At 42.7% G+C, this 16,148-nt stretch overlaps 1 protein-coding gene across 1 annotated transcript in view; it reads left to right on the top strand.

Annotated features, from left to right (window-relative positions):
* The window catches only part of LOC104470041 (contactin-4-like), a gene marked incomplete at its 3' end in the record, with an annotated part of 81,973 nt that overhangs the window by 31,091 nt on the left and 34,734 nt on the right, over nucleotides 1-16,148 (top strand). Inside the window, 2 exon segments of the mRNA XM_010084819.1 lie at nucleotides 8,083-8,286; nucleotides 15,996-16,098. Of these exon segments, the coding sequence (XP_010083121.1) occupies nucleotides 8,083-8,286; nucleotides 15,996-16,098 (307 nt within the window).

The following is a 16,148-nucleotide window of genomic DNA, read 5'->3' as shown; positions in this document are numbered from 1 at the left end:
GGGAGGGTGTCTGCTGCCCATCAGACATTTTTGAAATAGGTTTTTGTATTTAGCTGTAGTAAATACAACAGCACAGGACTCTCCATCTCGTAACACTTTCCATTCAGTCATAGATAAATTCTGCTGTTGATTTTTCTCCCTGAGGGAACTTCAAGTTAAAAATTCATCAAAATCCCCGACGGCACGGTGCAGTAGTCATTAATGCTCCCAGTGCCACAGCAGCCGGCATAGCCAGCCATCGACTGGGGCTGGAGGCTGTTTGCAAGAGATAAGGCAGGTCAGGTGTGTACAGCCATCAAATATTTAACTATTTTGGAGAAACAGAAAAATGGAGATGCAGCAGATACAGGTGATTATTGATTAGGCTTCAGGTAATGAAGACCTCTCACCTTTTTAATTACCCATACGTGAAGCTCTACAAACTGGGAGATTGTGGAGTCAAGGGACTGGGAAGCAATCACAGCCCTGCATGCATTGCAAATTGCTGTGGGGGTGAGTCTGACACAGAACGTGTCTGATTTGTACGTTTTCCTCATTCTTCTGACTCATTAATGTGCATGCCATCAGTTTGTACATTTGCATTGTTTGTGAGCACGTTTAGAGCGGCAAACCGCAACAGGCGGTGTTGGCAATGGCGTACATTGGTTGGATTTTTGTGCACATATGTGTACATGCGTTCCCAGGTTTTTTGTTACCATAAACCAGCACTGACACAGCCCAACACATGGGCACAGTTATGTTTGCAAGAAGAATTATTTACTTTGAAGTAGAAAGAAGCTACTTGCAGTCACCTCGAGTGCCTGGGTGGGAGACGCTGGCAGTGCAGTTCGTGGTACAGTCCCGTTCCCTGCTGGTGTGTGTTGTGCCCTGTTAGACGGTATGGGGACGTTGTACACTGTCATCATTGGAGGTTTGTAAGAGCAAGCTTGAAAAACCTCCGAGATGTCATAGTTACCATGCCTCAGGTTGGAGAGATGACCTTTCAAAGTCTGTTCGTTGCCTTCCATGGTTTCGTGTCTTTATGATGATTCCCATCATCACCATGTTACCACTGACAGCAGTGACTTGAGGCTCTTTCACTCTGTTCCAGGTCAAATTCCACAAATGGATTCACTAATATTATAGCACAGATGAAAGGCATGTGCTTTTTTCCTGTCCCATCTGGCAAGGACAGCACGTTTCTTTGTGGAGAAAGGGATGACCGGCCAGCTGCTCAGTAACCGCATCGTTAGTTTTAGCAAAGGTGGAGGTTCATCCAAAAATGGATTATTAACTATAGATTGATCTGTTAATTCATTCTTCTTTTTATTAAAGCTCGCATTTGAGGCACAGAAGCTGCGGTGTGCAGTAGCTGGGCAGCCCTGTGCAATGGAAAGGGCAGAGCACAGAGTAAAGGGGAGAATTACTGAGGGATGTTTACATCCATGTTGATTCCTTTAGATTATTCAGCAATTATTTAAGACGAGAAGATAAGACATTGATCCAAAGTGCTAGCAGGGCAATGAAATGGTCTGTAGGCCTACCAAAAAAAAAAAAAAAAAAAAGTGTACAATGCATAATTCATCTAGTTTTACTACTAAGATAAAACTATGAAAGAGAAGAATGATCAGAAACTGCAGTGCAGTTCCCAGCAGATGACTGGTATGAGTGGAGAGGAGCTTGGGGGTTTGGGTAGGGCCACCTGCATGGTATGTTGTGCCAGGGATTCGTCTTACCCTGATAATATTTCTTTTTCCCAGTGAACTCTCAGGCAGTGTGTTGTAGTGCATTGAGCCTCCTTTCCAGCTCATGTTGTGTTATTCATGGGGCTACAGATGTTGATTACTTAATCAAATCGCAGTGAAATTTGAAATTATGAATGTCCCCTACAAGCAGTCAGAAAAATTTAGTAAGCAAATAAGAATGAATTCACAGAACACTTGTCAGATAATCAGTTACACTTTATCATTGCCCAAATTTACCATAGCCACGAAAACACCCTGTTAGTACCAGTTAAGAGAAATTTGAACACCAAGGAATGCAAGCAATCAGAGTAAGAAAAAGTCTACAAATTATTCACCAAAAATGGTTTTTTTATGAAGCTTATCCAACATGACGGAGACATTACCCGCTCCAGCCTGTGGCAGGGTGCAGGCACAGAGGCATGTGCAGGTCGTGTTAATGGGGCACTTCCTGCATGTGCCAGGGTTTGTACCACGCTCGTGTTCTGCGGGGTGAAGTTTTGCACCAGGCTTCATCACAGACGACTGAAGCTGCAGATAGCCCGGTTCTTCCCTCACACCATTCAGAGCAACGTTACCTTTTTTCTGTGTAAGTGAAAATTGTCTTGCCCAGACTTGGATATGACTTTGCAATGTGAATTACTTTTATGGGCTGGAAGAGGGAGAAGATATGGGCTGTGGTGGGGGGTTTGTATGGTAAAATGTTGTTTTAGTATCTGAATACATAAAATAAATAGCAGGTGTGAACATTTGGCACTTCCTAGCCTGGAGTGCAGCAAATGCTGGAAGGTGAAGAAGGTCTGGACTCATGCTTGCACTAGCTTCTCTAATCATAAAATCACAGAATGGTTGGTGTTGGAAGGGACCGTAAAGACCACCTAGTTCCAAGCCCCTGCCATGGGCAGGGACACCTCCCACTAGCCCAGGTTGCTCAAAGCCTCATCCAGCCTGGCCTTGAACCCCTCCAGGGATGGGGCATCCACAGCTTCGCTGGGAAACCTGGGCCAGCGCCCCACCACCCTCTCAGGAAAATTTATTAAAATTAAATTTTATTAAATTTCAATTTTTATTTTTTTTAAATTGTCGTTGTTTATAACATACCACGATGAGCCTCAGCTGTTATTTCAAAGTGCCTCAAAATTATGTACTGCTCTTCCAAAATGCTCTACTACTGCAATTATAGTTTGGGTTGCTTGGGACTGGTAAGAAGGAAAGATTTTCTTAATTTCCTTAATTTCATATTTGTTTCTTGCCATGCGAAATGAAGCCTTATTTTTGTGCATTAAGATTATACAGGAAATGCTGCAAATCATTGTTTCACACTGGAAAACAGTTCCCACCTGTCCAACTTGAGTGACTTAGTAGGTGATAACATAGAAAGGATAGGAATCATTAAAGATTGGATTAATCTCTGTAACTTTCAGTAAAGCCTATAAAAAATAGTGTATTGTACCACATTGTTCTTATTAAAAATGATAAATTATCCCCATTTTTTGGCTAATACTGATTTCAATCTTTCATTCTTCTTTTCAGCTTTATGGTTACCATAATCTTGATGTTTTAATAGCTTTTCCCATAATAGCTACAAAGACCTTTTTAAGTGGCAGCCCTGACTTTATGGAAGAGACTTCAAAAAAAAAAAATAATCAGGAGTTTCTTTTACTAAAAGGCAAAGGCAAGGCAAAGACAAGATAGTATGCATGTGACAAGACAGAAGACCAGAGAATGTTATTTTGGCAAACCATATGGTCTAATTATAATAATTATTGTTAGAGAATTTCTGTTCAGCTTTCATTAACTTTTTTTTCACCACTTTCTGTCATTTAGAGAAAGTTTAAAAGGTATAGTGTCTTTAGCTCTGTTTTTTGTCTTCAGTGGAGAGTATTCAGGGGGCGGGACAGGAGAGACTACTGCTTTGATAGAGTTTATCATCGAATGCTTTAGAAAAATGATGAGATCTGAATGTGATCGGGAAAAGCAGACTCAGGAGGGCTGCATGCTTTGGTGAGCAAAAAAAAAAAAAGCCCTACGGGGTGGCATAGGGCTGCCGGGTTTCTCTGCTGGTGCCCTGGCAAGCAGCTCAGAACAGTTCTTCCTGGGGGGGAAAAAAAACACTTTGTCTGCACTCTGATAATAAAATTGAAAAGGCGTTATCATAAATCTAAATTCAAGTCCAAAATCTATATTCAAGTGGCTTGAATAATTTATTTTCTTTTTTAATAACTAAAGTTGATGGCAACTGCTGGCTGCCCTCGATTTTGTTAAACCGTGATATTTAGCCATGCAATAGTGGCAGAAGCCTGGGGTTCTATTTTTAAATATTCATTGATATCTGTATGTGATACAGGGTACGTGTTTGTGGTTAGTACACTTGGTCCTGAAACACAGAGGTAACCCGAGCATCAGGGTTCACTGTAGTGCATGGAGGGAGCAACTGATGTGAGAGAGTCTCTGAAAGGGACAAAAGGAGTGAAGAAAAAGGCTTCTGGCTTCTTTTTTTGGTATTGTCATTAAGTAAAGCAACTTTGCAAATAGTAACTTGAGTAAACTGGAGCTCTGAGTCAACTGTTCCTGTCCGATGTCACATAGATGGATGTTGGAGGCATATAGCCTACCTGCCATGTGCTGCCTGCCGTGTTCTCCTGCCCATCACTAGCCCAGAGACATAAATATTGATGGTGAGTGTGTTGTGTTATCTTTGTGATTGAGCCTCTACTGCAGTGGCAGGGGAGGGACTGTGGAGAAAAGGTTGATGGTCTGCTGGTGGGCAGTGGGCTTTGCTGCCATGTGTCTGATCTGGGAAGCTCTGCGTGCTTGTGCCCATCGCTTCCACTATCCATCTCGGCCAAAGTCAAATTGAGCTTATACCAACAGGCCTGTGTACTCCCCACCATTACCTCCGCTGCTCTTCACGAGCCCAAATTTTCCATAGGCTCCTTTGCAATAGGTGAGTGATGTTAACTAATTTAGGACACTCTTCCGTGTTTCTGTTGTCTTTGCTCTGCACCAGTAGAGCAAATAGCTGGCAATTTAGGACCTTGTGCACAGAAATGTGCATTCTTTTGGCAAAAAGAAATCTACTTCCCTCCTCCTAGCCTGTACCTGCGGTGGTAGTGTGGGTATTCCAAGAACCCAAGTGCGTGTAACCCGCCAGCATGGATTTGTGTAGGTGAAAAAAGGCTCTTCATGCAGAGCAAGATTTGGGCAATGAAGAAAAGTACGGTGTCAAAGTATGACACAGGTCTTTGTAGTGGGTAGCTAGGCAGGTGGGATTGCAGCTAGCAGAGTTTATGCTTGGCTTTAAAACCAGCAAATATAGGTCAGAAATCTTATCATAGAATCACAGAATGGTTTGGGTTGGAAAGGACCTTAAAGATCATCTAGTTCCAACCCCCCTGCCATGGACAGGGACACCTCCCACTAGCCCAGGTTGCTCAAAGCCTCATCCAGCCTGGCCTTGAACCCCTCCAGGGATGGGGCATCCACAGCTTCCCTGGGCAACCTGGGCCACTGCCTCACCACCCTCACAGTGAAAAATTTCTTCATAATGTCTAGTCTAAATTTACCTTCTTTTAGCTTATACCCGTTACCCCTTGTCATATCACTACCCCCCTGATAAAGAGTCCTTCCCCATCTCTCCTGTAGCCCCCTTCAGGCACTGGAAGGCTGCTATTAAGTCTCCTCAGAGCCTTCTCTTCTCCAGGCTGAACAACCCCAACTCTTTCAGCCTGTCCTCATATTATCTTCTGATAATATTCTGTGCTTGGGAGACCTACTTGAATGTGCTTTAAAGGGGGGGACATTAAAAGCGTTGTAAATTTGGCAAAATTACATTAAAAGGGCCCCAAAGTAGAAAGGAGAAGTTTGTAATAAATTCCTCAAGGATGTAGAGTCTAATGTGTAATTAGAGAACCGCAAATTGCCTGTTACTGCTCATTCTTTGGACTGAAAGATTTTGTGACTGTAACTTGGGTAAACGTTTCAATCATGCACAGTCACCAGGAGCCATCTCGGGCTGCATTTTAAGTGTCTGTTTACACAGTTGTTACAAATTGCCTATGGGATGTGAACTGTCTATCACTTCCAGAGCAATTAGTATGTGAAACCTTATCAAAAGAAATCCGTCAAGTTTGAAAAGCCATAAATATTGCACTAGGTTCTCTAAGGAAATCAAAGTGAGTTTGATATAGTATTTATTTACAAGCAAACGCACTTTTAGATGCTCCACTCTGCGTTATTCCCTGTGCTCTATATTCCATCAGTCCCATGTTATTTGAGAGAGAGAATTATCCAATGGTTTTAAATATTATATAGCAATAATGAACTGCTCCTAATATCTAATTCTGTGTCGTTCAGACAGTTGTATTTTTCTGGACAATGATTTGTTGCAATGAAAGCAAGGCAGAGTTGTAACATCAGATCTTCATGATGTTCCTCAGTTTTATGTAGCCAAATTAATAGTTTGAAGAGGGCTTTTGGGGAGATTTTGATGTTTTGCAGTCTAGAAATAGGTCTTCTTTAGTATCCCTTGCCTTGGAGTCCTCTGGGTGGAGGAATCCCAGATCATCACCATTTGGTGCTCTCTTTGGTCACACATCTTTACTATAGCACAACTTTACATTTGCCTTCTCTGCTCTCCTGTGACCTGCGTACCCAGGGTTTCCAACCTGGCACTTAGTTCAAATGCCACAAATATTCAAGGTTTTTAACTAATGCTGGGAAAAGCTACTATAATGATGATAAGATTGGAAAGCCTGTCTTGAAAACGAAGGCAGAAGGGCTCTTGATGGCTCTCACCAGCGAAGAGGCAAGAACACTTTCAGCTAAAGGCATCATTAGCCCATAAGCACAGAGCTATAGACTAGCAATGAAAATATTTAACCTGGAAATTAGAGTGTTCTTAGCAATTAATGGAATACCAATTTACAACAGAAAAGTAGGAGCCAAAAACTTTGCTGCTTCTGAGATGTATTTATGAATAGGACTATGTAACTTTCTGGGGAAGGGTAGGGTGGGAGGGGGATTGTTGATCCAGAAAGACCCTTCCAGTTCTCTCTTTTTCTGAGGAATATGTGGTTCACTTCACCGTTCCGCAGTCAAGGCAAAATGTTGTCGTGTTGCAGAGCTCAAGGCACTTTGGTGGAAACCTGCTGTGTGAAGATTCACTCAAATTTAAATGCCTCTGTGCATTCCAGGGCAGTGGTGTTTATTTGCCTATTGCTGGATGGATCTGGAGGAGCAAGATAATTGTTCACCAAGAGTAAATTAAAAAAAAAACTTAACTACTTGCAGAAAATAATAAGCCAGCTGAGAAGTGGTACCTTGTTTGCTCTGAGTATCCTCTTGACATCAGCATGAGGTTACTTATAATTAGATGCACATGTGCAAATATGATGATTAGATATTCCCACATAAACATAATTATCATATCTTCCTAAAAATCTAAGCAGGCATTTTATAATCTTGTTGTTAAAAATAAATAAATAAAAGCCAACAATCTGCACTCAGCCTCTTATATATGTAAACAGTGGAACATGAGGGCAGAATATATTTTCCAAAGTACCTGATGGTAGTTGAGGTCAATTACAGTTGTGGCTCATTAGAGTATTAAACCAAGAATACGCTTTTTAGTATAATTAGTGTTCCCTCAGAAAACTACAGCAATCGTGTATTCACTTTAATTCTTCAAGAATTTTCAGGATGTTTGGGCATTTGTCTTAAGCAAATATAACGGGGTTGTATTGCATTAACCTCACTTACAAACTCTGCAACCAGTTGTGGATCTCTCTCACTTATTTTTTTTTATTGCTCAAATAGCTTCCAAAGATACCTTATAAGACACGGAGTGCTATCTAATTAGTCATACAAAAGATTACAGATGCTTAATTTAGCGTTCAGTATTTTGCTGATTCAGAAATTCCAAAGGAATAAAACGTAGTGTGTGATAACACAGCTTGGCAGATCCTCCTCCAAACTATCTTTAAAGGAAAATAAATTAATAAGAAAGAATAAAAGAAAAGTCATGAGTCAAGCTGAAATGTTCATGACAAAAAGGTGAGATTCTTGTAAAATGCATTATGTTCTGGACTGGAAGAACTTGAAGAAGCAACAAGAATATTAGATCCTTGCGCAGGCTCGGAAGTGTCACGGTTGGAAATTTATATTTGTAGCCATAAAGATGAGAACTTGCAAAATGTTAGCCTTTTTATCATTTCATGGGCTGTGATATATCCAGTTTCGCTAACCAAAGGGTGGAGGGAGACAATTGTTTTCAGGGCTTTAGCTCTGACTTGAGATGGAGCCCAGTGCCCCATGGGACCGTGCCCCCTGGCACTGACGTGGTGGTACCTTGTGCTTCCAGAGCTCACCTATGCCTGGATCTTCAACGAGTACCCGACCTTCGTACACCAGGACAATCGCCGCTTCGTTTCCCAAGAGACCGGGAATTTGTACATCGCAAAGGTGGAAGCTTCTGACGTGGGCAACTACACGTGCGTGGTGACGAACACGGTGACCAACAGCAGGGTCCTGGGTCCCCCCACCCCGCTCATTCTCAGGAATGACGGTAGGACTTGGAGGGGTACTGGGGGGGCTGGGGTTGGAGGAGTGTATTGTTTTCTTTGGCTGTCACCCAGAAATTCAGAAATGGCCTGAAACATTTATTTTGGAGCCAAAGGGAGAGATTTTCCTCTTCACAGAGATTCAGTGAGGCTGGAGACCTCTGCTTGAGCCATGGCTCAAAGTCACAGGCGGTGGTGGGGTATATGATGCTGTGCCCGAGGTTGCGCTTCCCACTACTGGAACAACTCTTGGTATTAGGCAATAATTACAAAAGGAAAACCTGAATTAAAAAAGCGGCGCTTGGCCAAGGACAGGAAATAAAATAGACTTTGGAGTTTGGATATACTACAGTTTTGCTCATTTTATGCAGCCCAAAAGTGAACAAAAGCACTTTGTTGTTTCAGTAACTGTTAGCTCAGGCTGTGTTTCTGAGCAGAAAACTATTTTTAGTAGTCTGTGGAATAATACAAAAAAGCGAGAAGAAACCAAACGAGGATTTCTAAGTTTATACAGACTATTGATTTGTATCATCGTCATTTTTGAGTAGATAAAAAAAATAAATTTGCATCTTAATTTCCAAGTAAAATTAATTAAAATTTGTCTGCTTAAAGGATAAGAGTTAGGACATTTGTTCCAGAAATAGACATGCGTTATTAGAAACTTCTTCCAGAAAAAGATCCATTGTCACCTAGTGGTATTGGACAAAAATTCCTTGCTTGTGAAATACGGGCTGGTTTCTGCCAGCCTCCTCCCTGTAGCCATCCCCTTCACATTAACCTGGTTTCTGCAGACGGGGAGTTTGGAAACATCGCTAGTGACAAGAAGGCCCCACAGTTATGCTGGGAGGGGTGAAGATGGCTGCTTTTCCAGGTCTGTGCCAAATCTGCTCTAGGGGCTGCTGCATTTCTGTAAACACAGTGGAAGTAAATCTGTCCCTCTGAGTCCAGAGTAAGACATTTAATGTATGAAAGATAGAAAGGAATATTTAAATTTGTCTCATTCTTCTGGTTTCAGCTGGGACAGAGTTACCTTTCTTCACAGCAGCCAGTGTGAGGCTGTGTTTGGATTTGTGCTGAGGAGAAGCTGATCACACACTGATGGTTAGAGCTGCTGCCAGGACAGTCAAGGACTTTCCAGCTTCTCTGCTGTGCCCGTGTCTGCAGGGGCAGGAGAAGCTGGGAGGGAGCACAGCCCCAGTGACCAGCCCAGGATTCGACCTCAGTTTTAAGACTGAGACCCAAACTGGCCAATGGTCTATTCCATACCATGCACGGCATGCCCAGTGTAGAGGCGGGGGTCTGTCCGGAAGGGCGCTCTCCTGCTTTTTCTGGGTTGGCTCTCTCTGGATCGCCCCTCTCTCAGGGTTGTCTTGGACTCTCAGGCTCTTACTTCTTTTCCTGGGTTGTGGTTTTGGGACTCTCCCTGATTTTTAGGATCATTAGCCAGGAACAGGCTGAGCCTTGGTGATCAGGTGGTGAGCAGTATCACTTTGTATCACTTATTTGTGTATATAACTATTATTATTATAATTGGTTTTAACATTATTTTCAGCTTTTTTGTAGTTTAGTTATTAAATTGTTCTTATCTAAGCCCATGAGTCTCTTCCCTTCACCCCTTTAATTCTCTCTCTCATCCCTGGGAGGGGGGAGGGTGAGCAAGTGGCTGCGTGGTGTTTTGCTGTTCACCAGGGTTCAAAACTCTAACGTTCATACTAACATTTTCAGTGTTGAAATATTTGTTAAGTATTACATTAACAGGACTTACATGCAAACCTTACCTAGCTGAAAGGGCTTCCATTTATCACAATCAAGCTTGATGTTGTCTTCTGTTCTGAGGTGGGGCTGATGCTGGGATCATTGCTAAATGCCTCGCCAAGGGCTCAACCCCACTGCAGTACTCCTCCACACACTCTGCTTTATTTACAGGGATCAGTTGCCTTCCTTAGGTAATTTGCAGGAATGTTCTCCGATTTCTTTGAAGTGCACTCTCCTGTTTATTAAAGATATGAAACTTTAATTGAACCTCTGAGGGGCTGGGGAATACATTCCCGAGGTAAGCAGGAAAGGTGCTGGAGTATCTGTAGAGCCAAAGATGGCTGTACTCGAAAGCTGAATGTGGGCTAAATGTGTATTTTAAGATACTATTGCACTGAATTTGTATTTTAAAATAGGATTGCCCTAGTATTACAGGCAAGTTTCATTTTAAAAATCCAGCAGTCTCAATTTTTCATTCCACATAGAGTAACCCTATGAAATCCAAATATAAAGCAGTATGACACTTGAAAAGAGACGTTATATATGTTGCTTCAGAAGTGTGAGCAACAGACGTGAGTAAAATGCAAAGCACATCATATTTTCACTGGCCAAGTTGTCTTGTTTATCTTTTATATTCATATCTGATGTGTCCAGTACATCTTAATATATATGGCATGTTACTTTCCTTCCAACACTTTATCATTAAATTAGTAGACTCTGAGGCTAGCTCATCAACAATTAATGTTTCAGTTCCATTTAATTTCAATTAGTTAAAGTGGAAGAAAAGTTCATAATGTACCTCTCCCAATTGGTGTACATGTACTGAGCTGCTCCTCCACCTGCCACCCAGGTTGGGCAGCAGGGTACTGCCACTGAGGGGGCCCTGGGACAGCTCAGAAGGTGGGATGGGGTGTCCCCTGTCCCCCCCGCAGTCCCCCAGTTATGGAGGGGTTGAGGGCTGACATCCCAGCCAGGACAGTCTGACCTCCCCCAAAGCACCTTCGTAAAATTGTCTGTTGCTAAAAGTTTCTAAGTTATTGCCTGCTTAGCTTCATATTGAAATACTTTTTGTGAATTTAAAAAAAATCTGGGTATTTTGCAACAATCTCCTTGTGAAATTTCTGTTTTTCTCAAAAGTCAAAGTTATTTTTACAGTGCAAAACATTTTTGCTGTCATGCAGAATTAATTATGGGTCCCTGTAGTTGATACATAGGGTGTTATTTTGAAAGAAACAAATGGTAGAGTAAGATACTATCCAAAAGGAATACTGGCCCCATAGAACTAAGACTAGCACCTGTATTTGGTTTTTTAATTATTTCACACTCGGTTGAAGAGAGAAAAGGAGAAAACTCTTTCCTTTTGTGCTGATGATAATCTCTTACTCAAAAAACTTTAAAAATTACCAATTCCAGAGCTGAAGGAAAAAACAGAATTCAGATCCTCAGTTTGGCTGACCCTATGCTGTTCGATATCAAGAATTTAAGTTGTTGGAACAGATGTGTACAAATGACGTGGTGGGTATTCTCACTGTAGCCAGTGTTTGAACTGCTCATCGAAGTAATAAGCAGCCGCCGTTCCCCCAGAGCAGGTCTGGGTGTGCAGGACAGCATACACAGGGCTGAAATCTTACCCACGAGAACCCTGAGGTTTCTATTCACATTTCTTCTTCAATTTATGGCAGTAATTTTTCTAGACGCGGTTGTGAATCATTTAGGCTTTCTACGTCAAAGACCTGCTGTCTTTGTGGTTATTCTATTTGAATGCAATCATCCTGGAAAAACAGCTTTTCAACATGTTTTTTTTCCAAGCATTGCTTGCTTTACAACGCCAGGCTATTGAGCTGTAATCTGTAAAAGATCGGAGCATAGGGGATGAAATCAGATCCTGTAGGCAGATTACTTTCCCCACCTGTGCCTTTTGTGCTTGTCTTTTCCTTGTTTTCACCTGCAAGGCTCTGTAGTTATAAATCTCCTGATGTCTGCAATGGGTTTTTGTAACCCGCGGTACATGCTCTGGTTGGCAGAACTCAGGATCCTTCCCTGTCACTGTGCTGTGGAAGGAGAAGGTGCCTCTTATCCCATTAGTTATCCTCAGACAGCTTTTCCTCCTTGGAGAGATAAGTATCATAGAGGGTTAGGGGATGACGGTAGGAACAGCCTGTGCCAAGGCAGCTGTCGGTGTGAGCTCAGACTCTCTGCTTCTGTGGACAGAGGTTATCTGATGATGACAAATACGGTGTACAAAGTACAGGGTGTGCTGGGAAAAGGGTATTTTTCCTCTGTCCCTCTTAATTCCCTCCCACAAATGCATGCAATCACCCCCTATTTAAATATTTCCATGTGTCTGTATTGATTTGTGGCTGAGAGGGTGCTTGCAGTGCAGGTGGATAAAAGATTTAAAGACAATATGTTAGAAGTGCAGCAGTCCTGAAACTGCACATCTGTGGTTTGGGACCTGTCCTCCTGAAATGTGCACCCGTATTCCAGCACAGGTCATCGGGAATGACAACCAGCTCCCCTTTCACATCACGTAAGAGCTAGTGTATAAAAGGAAAAAAAACAAAGATATTATGGTTCTCTAGATTTCCTGAGGCATTGAGGTTGGGTTTTGGCTTACGTTCTGTAGGGACAGGAGTTAGTCCTGACACTACCAGCCAGTACCTCCTGTTGCAGAGAAAGGGCTCTCTGAGCTGTCTGCATGCTGGGAAGTAAAATAAATAGCAAGATGTGTATGGCACCAAAGGCTGAGAATGATCCCAGAGCCTAGAAGGAAGGTGTCCACTAGGATTGTAGCACTTCCTGCAGCTTGGACAGAAAAATAATTTAAATTTGAGTGGCTCTGTCCCAAACAAGCTCTCTGGCAGCTCCCCATGGGATATGGACTGGAAGAGAGGAAGAAAGGGAACAAACCTGTAATGCTGTCTCCTCCATTTAATAAACCAGTGTCCATCATCTGTCTGCCCCTGGCTGCCCTGTCCCCATCAAGGCCACAGTCTCTGCACCGTGTCCCCCAGGGGTGCCATCCCCACTGCCGCTGCAGCAGCTTCGGGACCCTCTGGGCAATCCCACCCGCACAGCAAACACATGCCAAAGCCTGTTAGAAGCACCCAGGTGTTGAGAGCTGATGCTCTTGCAGTACTTTGCGTCTTCTCTTTAAAATGCACTTTGGATTTTTTACATCAGAACTAAACAGTAATAGTAGGAAAGAACTGAAATAGTCCTGGAATAAAATCACCATCAGCGGCAGCTGTATGGGCCAATTACACTTTAACATTTCACAGGTGTTGTCAGGAAATGCATATCATCTCCTCAGACAAATTAGCTTGCTTCTGAATTCCAAAAGCAGGTTTTTAAGCTTTGAAATTGGAAGAAAAATACAAAAGCCTCTGAAATGCAAACATGTAAGTCATCTGATGTGCCATGACACTGGAAGCATTCTCCAAGCTACAAACCCAGGGTCTATTTATTTTCTCCTCCGTCCATTCCACCTGCATAGTTAAGTCAGATGTTAATCACCCTAATAAGGACTCTCTGCATGGCAATGGTCTTGGATTCAGGATGGAGATATCTCAACTGCTCTGATGTTTCTCCTATAAAGCAGAGACGGCAGGACTCACAGCATACCCCATATATATATATATATATACATGTAAGTAGGTTATAATTGCAGGGGGAAGCATATATATATATATATATATATACACATGTAAGTAGGTTATAATTGCAGTGGGAGCCTTGTGATTTTTCCAGATATGACTCCTGATTTTTAAGTGTTAGAGTCTACAGTAATGCTGGTCAAACATCTGCCCTCACAGCTGTACGAGCAGCAGAGCTGTGGGTAGTGGTGGCCAGAGCCAACGTCCTACAGCCCCAGGTAGCCTTCCCATCCCAGTGTGCGGTTTTGTCCCCCTGGGATTAGAGCTCTTCAGACCCAGCCCAAGGGAAAGAAATGGGAACAATAAGAGGAATGAGTGAAGAGAAAGCAAAAAAAGCCATTTCCTCCCTCCAGTTCCTGTCTGCTGCACTGTCAGGTGAATAACGTATTAATAATGCATTCTGCCTTAATTTCCTAAATAGCCTGTTAGGGTCACACTTCACAGCCTGCTTTGCCTCAGGGGACCAAGTTCCTGCTTCAAACTGAAAGATGGGATATTTAGATCAGATATAAGGAAGAAATTCTTCACTATGAGGGTGGTGAGGCACTGGCCCAGGTTGCCCAGAGAAGCTGTGGATGCCCCATCCCTGGAGGTGTTCAAGACCAGGCTGGATGAGGTTTGAGGCTGATGGAGACCGTAGTTTCGGCAGGTGAGTCTCCAACCTGAAAGCCAGCATCTTCCAAGGTGAGGCACCTGCCTGAATCCGGTCAGGCTTTCATGGGAAGCATATCCTCAAAAAGCTCTTCCTCTGCCAAATTTGCAGTCTTCATTGTAGATCATGGAAATGCTCTTCTGGGAAAAGATCTCAGTAAGTTCTAGTACCAGCAAAACAGTGCTGCTGCCCCCAAAACGTTCCCACCCAGCCTTGCCCTTGGGCACCGCGGGGCAGGAGCTGTTCGTGTCTCTGCTGAAGCTTGCCCAGCAAAAGTTGATCATGGATTCTGGAGAAATTCAGGCAAGACTGAATATTTAGCAAGTCACAATGGGGAGAACAGGGAGGACTTTCCATGTTACTAACTGTACCAGACACTTCCAGCCCTTCAGGGCTGCAGTGTTAATGTGCAGAAGGATAATGTGTGCCCTGTAACTCTTGTTTGTGTGATATGTAAATGCTGGAGCATTGACACAGACTCATGAGCTTCCTGCTTTATGTGCTGGCCAGGACATGGCTATGGAGAGATTATTCATATCATTAATAAATGCATTTAATTTGGATGACCAATGTTGCACAGCAACTGCTCTTTATATAATGTAGCAGCAATGCTTATTTGCAATTAACAGGTTGGAAGAAAGATGATGTAACCTGCTGTTGCACCAGAACGGGTAATATACAGGTCAACGAGTAAAGGTAGCCTTGATGTATGCCCTCGTACTGAGCTTTTCAGCTTTAAAACTCATGAAAAAGTAAAGAAAAAAGGCCCTCTTTGCAAAGCGGAGAGACAGAAAGCAGCATGGCAATCAGAGGCCACCCTAAGCAGCCCTGACTTACCTGAATATCTCTGCGAACTTGTGCTTTCTGATTTTTACTCGTGCTATCTCCTTTCTCTATGTGTGCATACTGGTGTAATTCATCTGGTCTGCTCCAGCACTACTCCTGCCTCGCAGCCCGCGCGTTCCCCGGGCTTGGCCAACAGCCAGGAAGTGCCGCGCAGTTAAGATTTAAACGGCAGTCATCAATTAGCTGATAATCACTATTGGAGAAATTATATGTGCCGGTTTTTAAGACAGTACAGTGACTAGAAATGTAGCCCTTTGACATTAATATAATGGCTTTTTTATATGCACAAATTTTTAAACACAATTTCATAAAGAGGTTGCCCTGATACGTGATTTACTGGGCCAGTAAAAATAAATAAATTACCCGAAGAGTCTGTGATCTCTGTGCATCTAAATCTTTGAAGTTAATAGAAGCCTTGATTAGCTCCAGTGCTTTTAAAACCTTTTCAAATGGCTATTTGTTCTGCATTTTATTTTCTAGAAGGTGGTGAACCTCGCTTTTTATTGCTTTCCTTATTTCACAAGTTACCTGCAAAAATCCTGAATTTTCAAAAGGAAAAAGTAACAGAGCCATGAAGAAATTTTAATCTTTGGCAGATGGTGTTGAGCACTGGTTCAGATTTTCCTGTGGCAGTAAATGGGAAAAGAACCCACACCACATGGCTGTTAGAAACAGGCCGTGTTTAAAATGAACGGATTAATTGGGCAAGTAATGATGTATAGAACAGTTCTGTGCTGGCATGGGAGCACTTGCGAATTTATTGCAAAAATTCAACCAAGCCTTAGCATCTACTTTATGTTCACAGGGGTGATGGGAGAGTACGAGCCGAAAATAGAAGTGCAGTTCCCAGAAACGGTTCCGTCTGCAAAAGGAACAACGGTGAAACTGGAGTGCTTTGCCTTGGGGAAGTAAGTTTGGATCCATTATTATTGTTCCTCTAGCTTCTCACTTTCCTAGT

The sequence above is a fragment of the Pterocles gutturalis genome, unplaced genomic scaffold (genome assembly GCF_000699245.1).
Source record: "Pterocles gutturalis isolate BGI_N339 unplaced genomic scaffold, ASM69924v1 scaffold14485, whole genome shotgun sequence".
In the NCBI taxonomy this organism is placed as follows: domain Eukaryota; kingdom Metazoa; phylum Chordata; class Aves; order Pterocliformes; family Pteroclidae; genus Pterocles; species Pterocles gutturalis.
The sequence above is the reverse complement of the archived record's forward strand: the minus strand, read 5'-3'. Positions and strand labels throughout refer to the sequence as shown.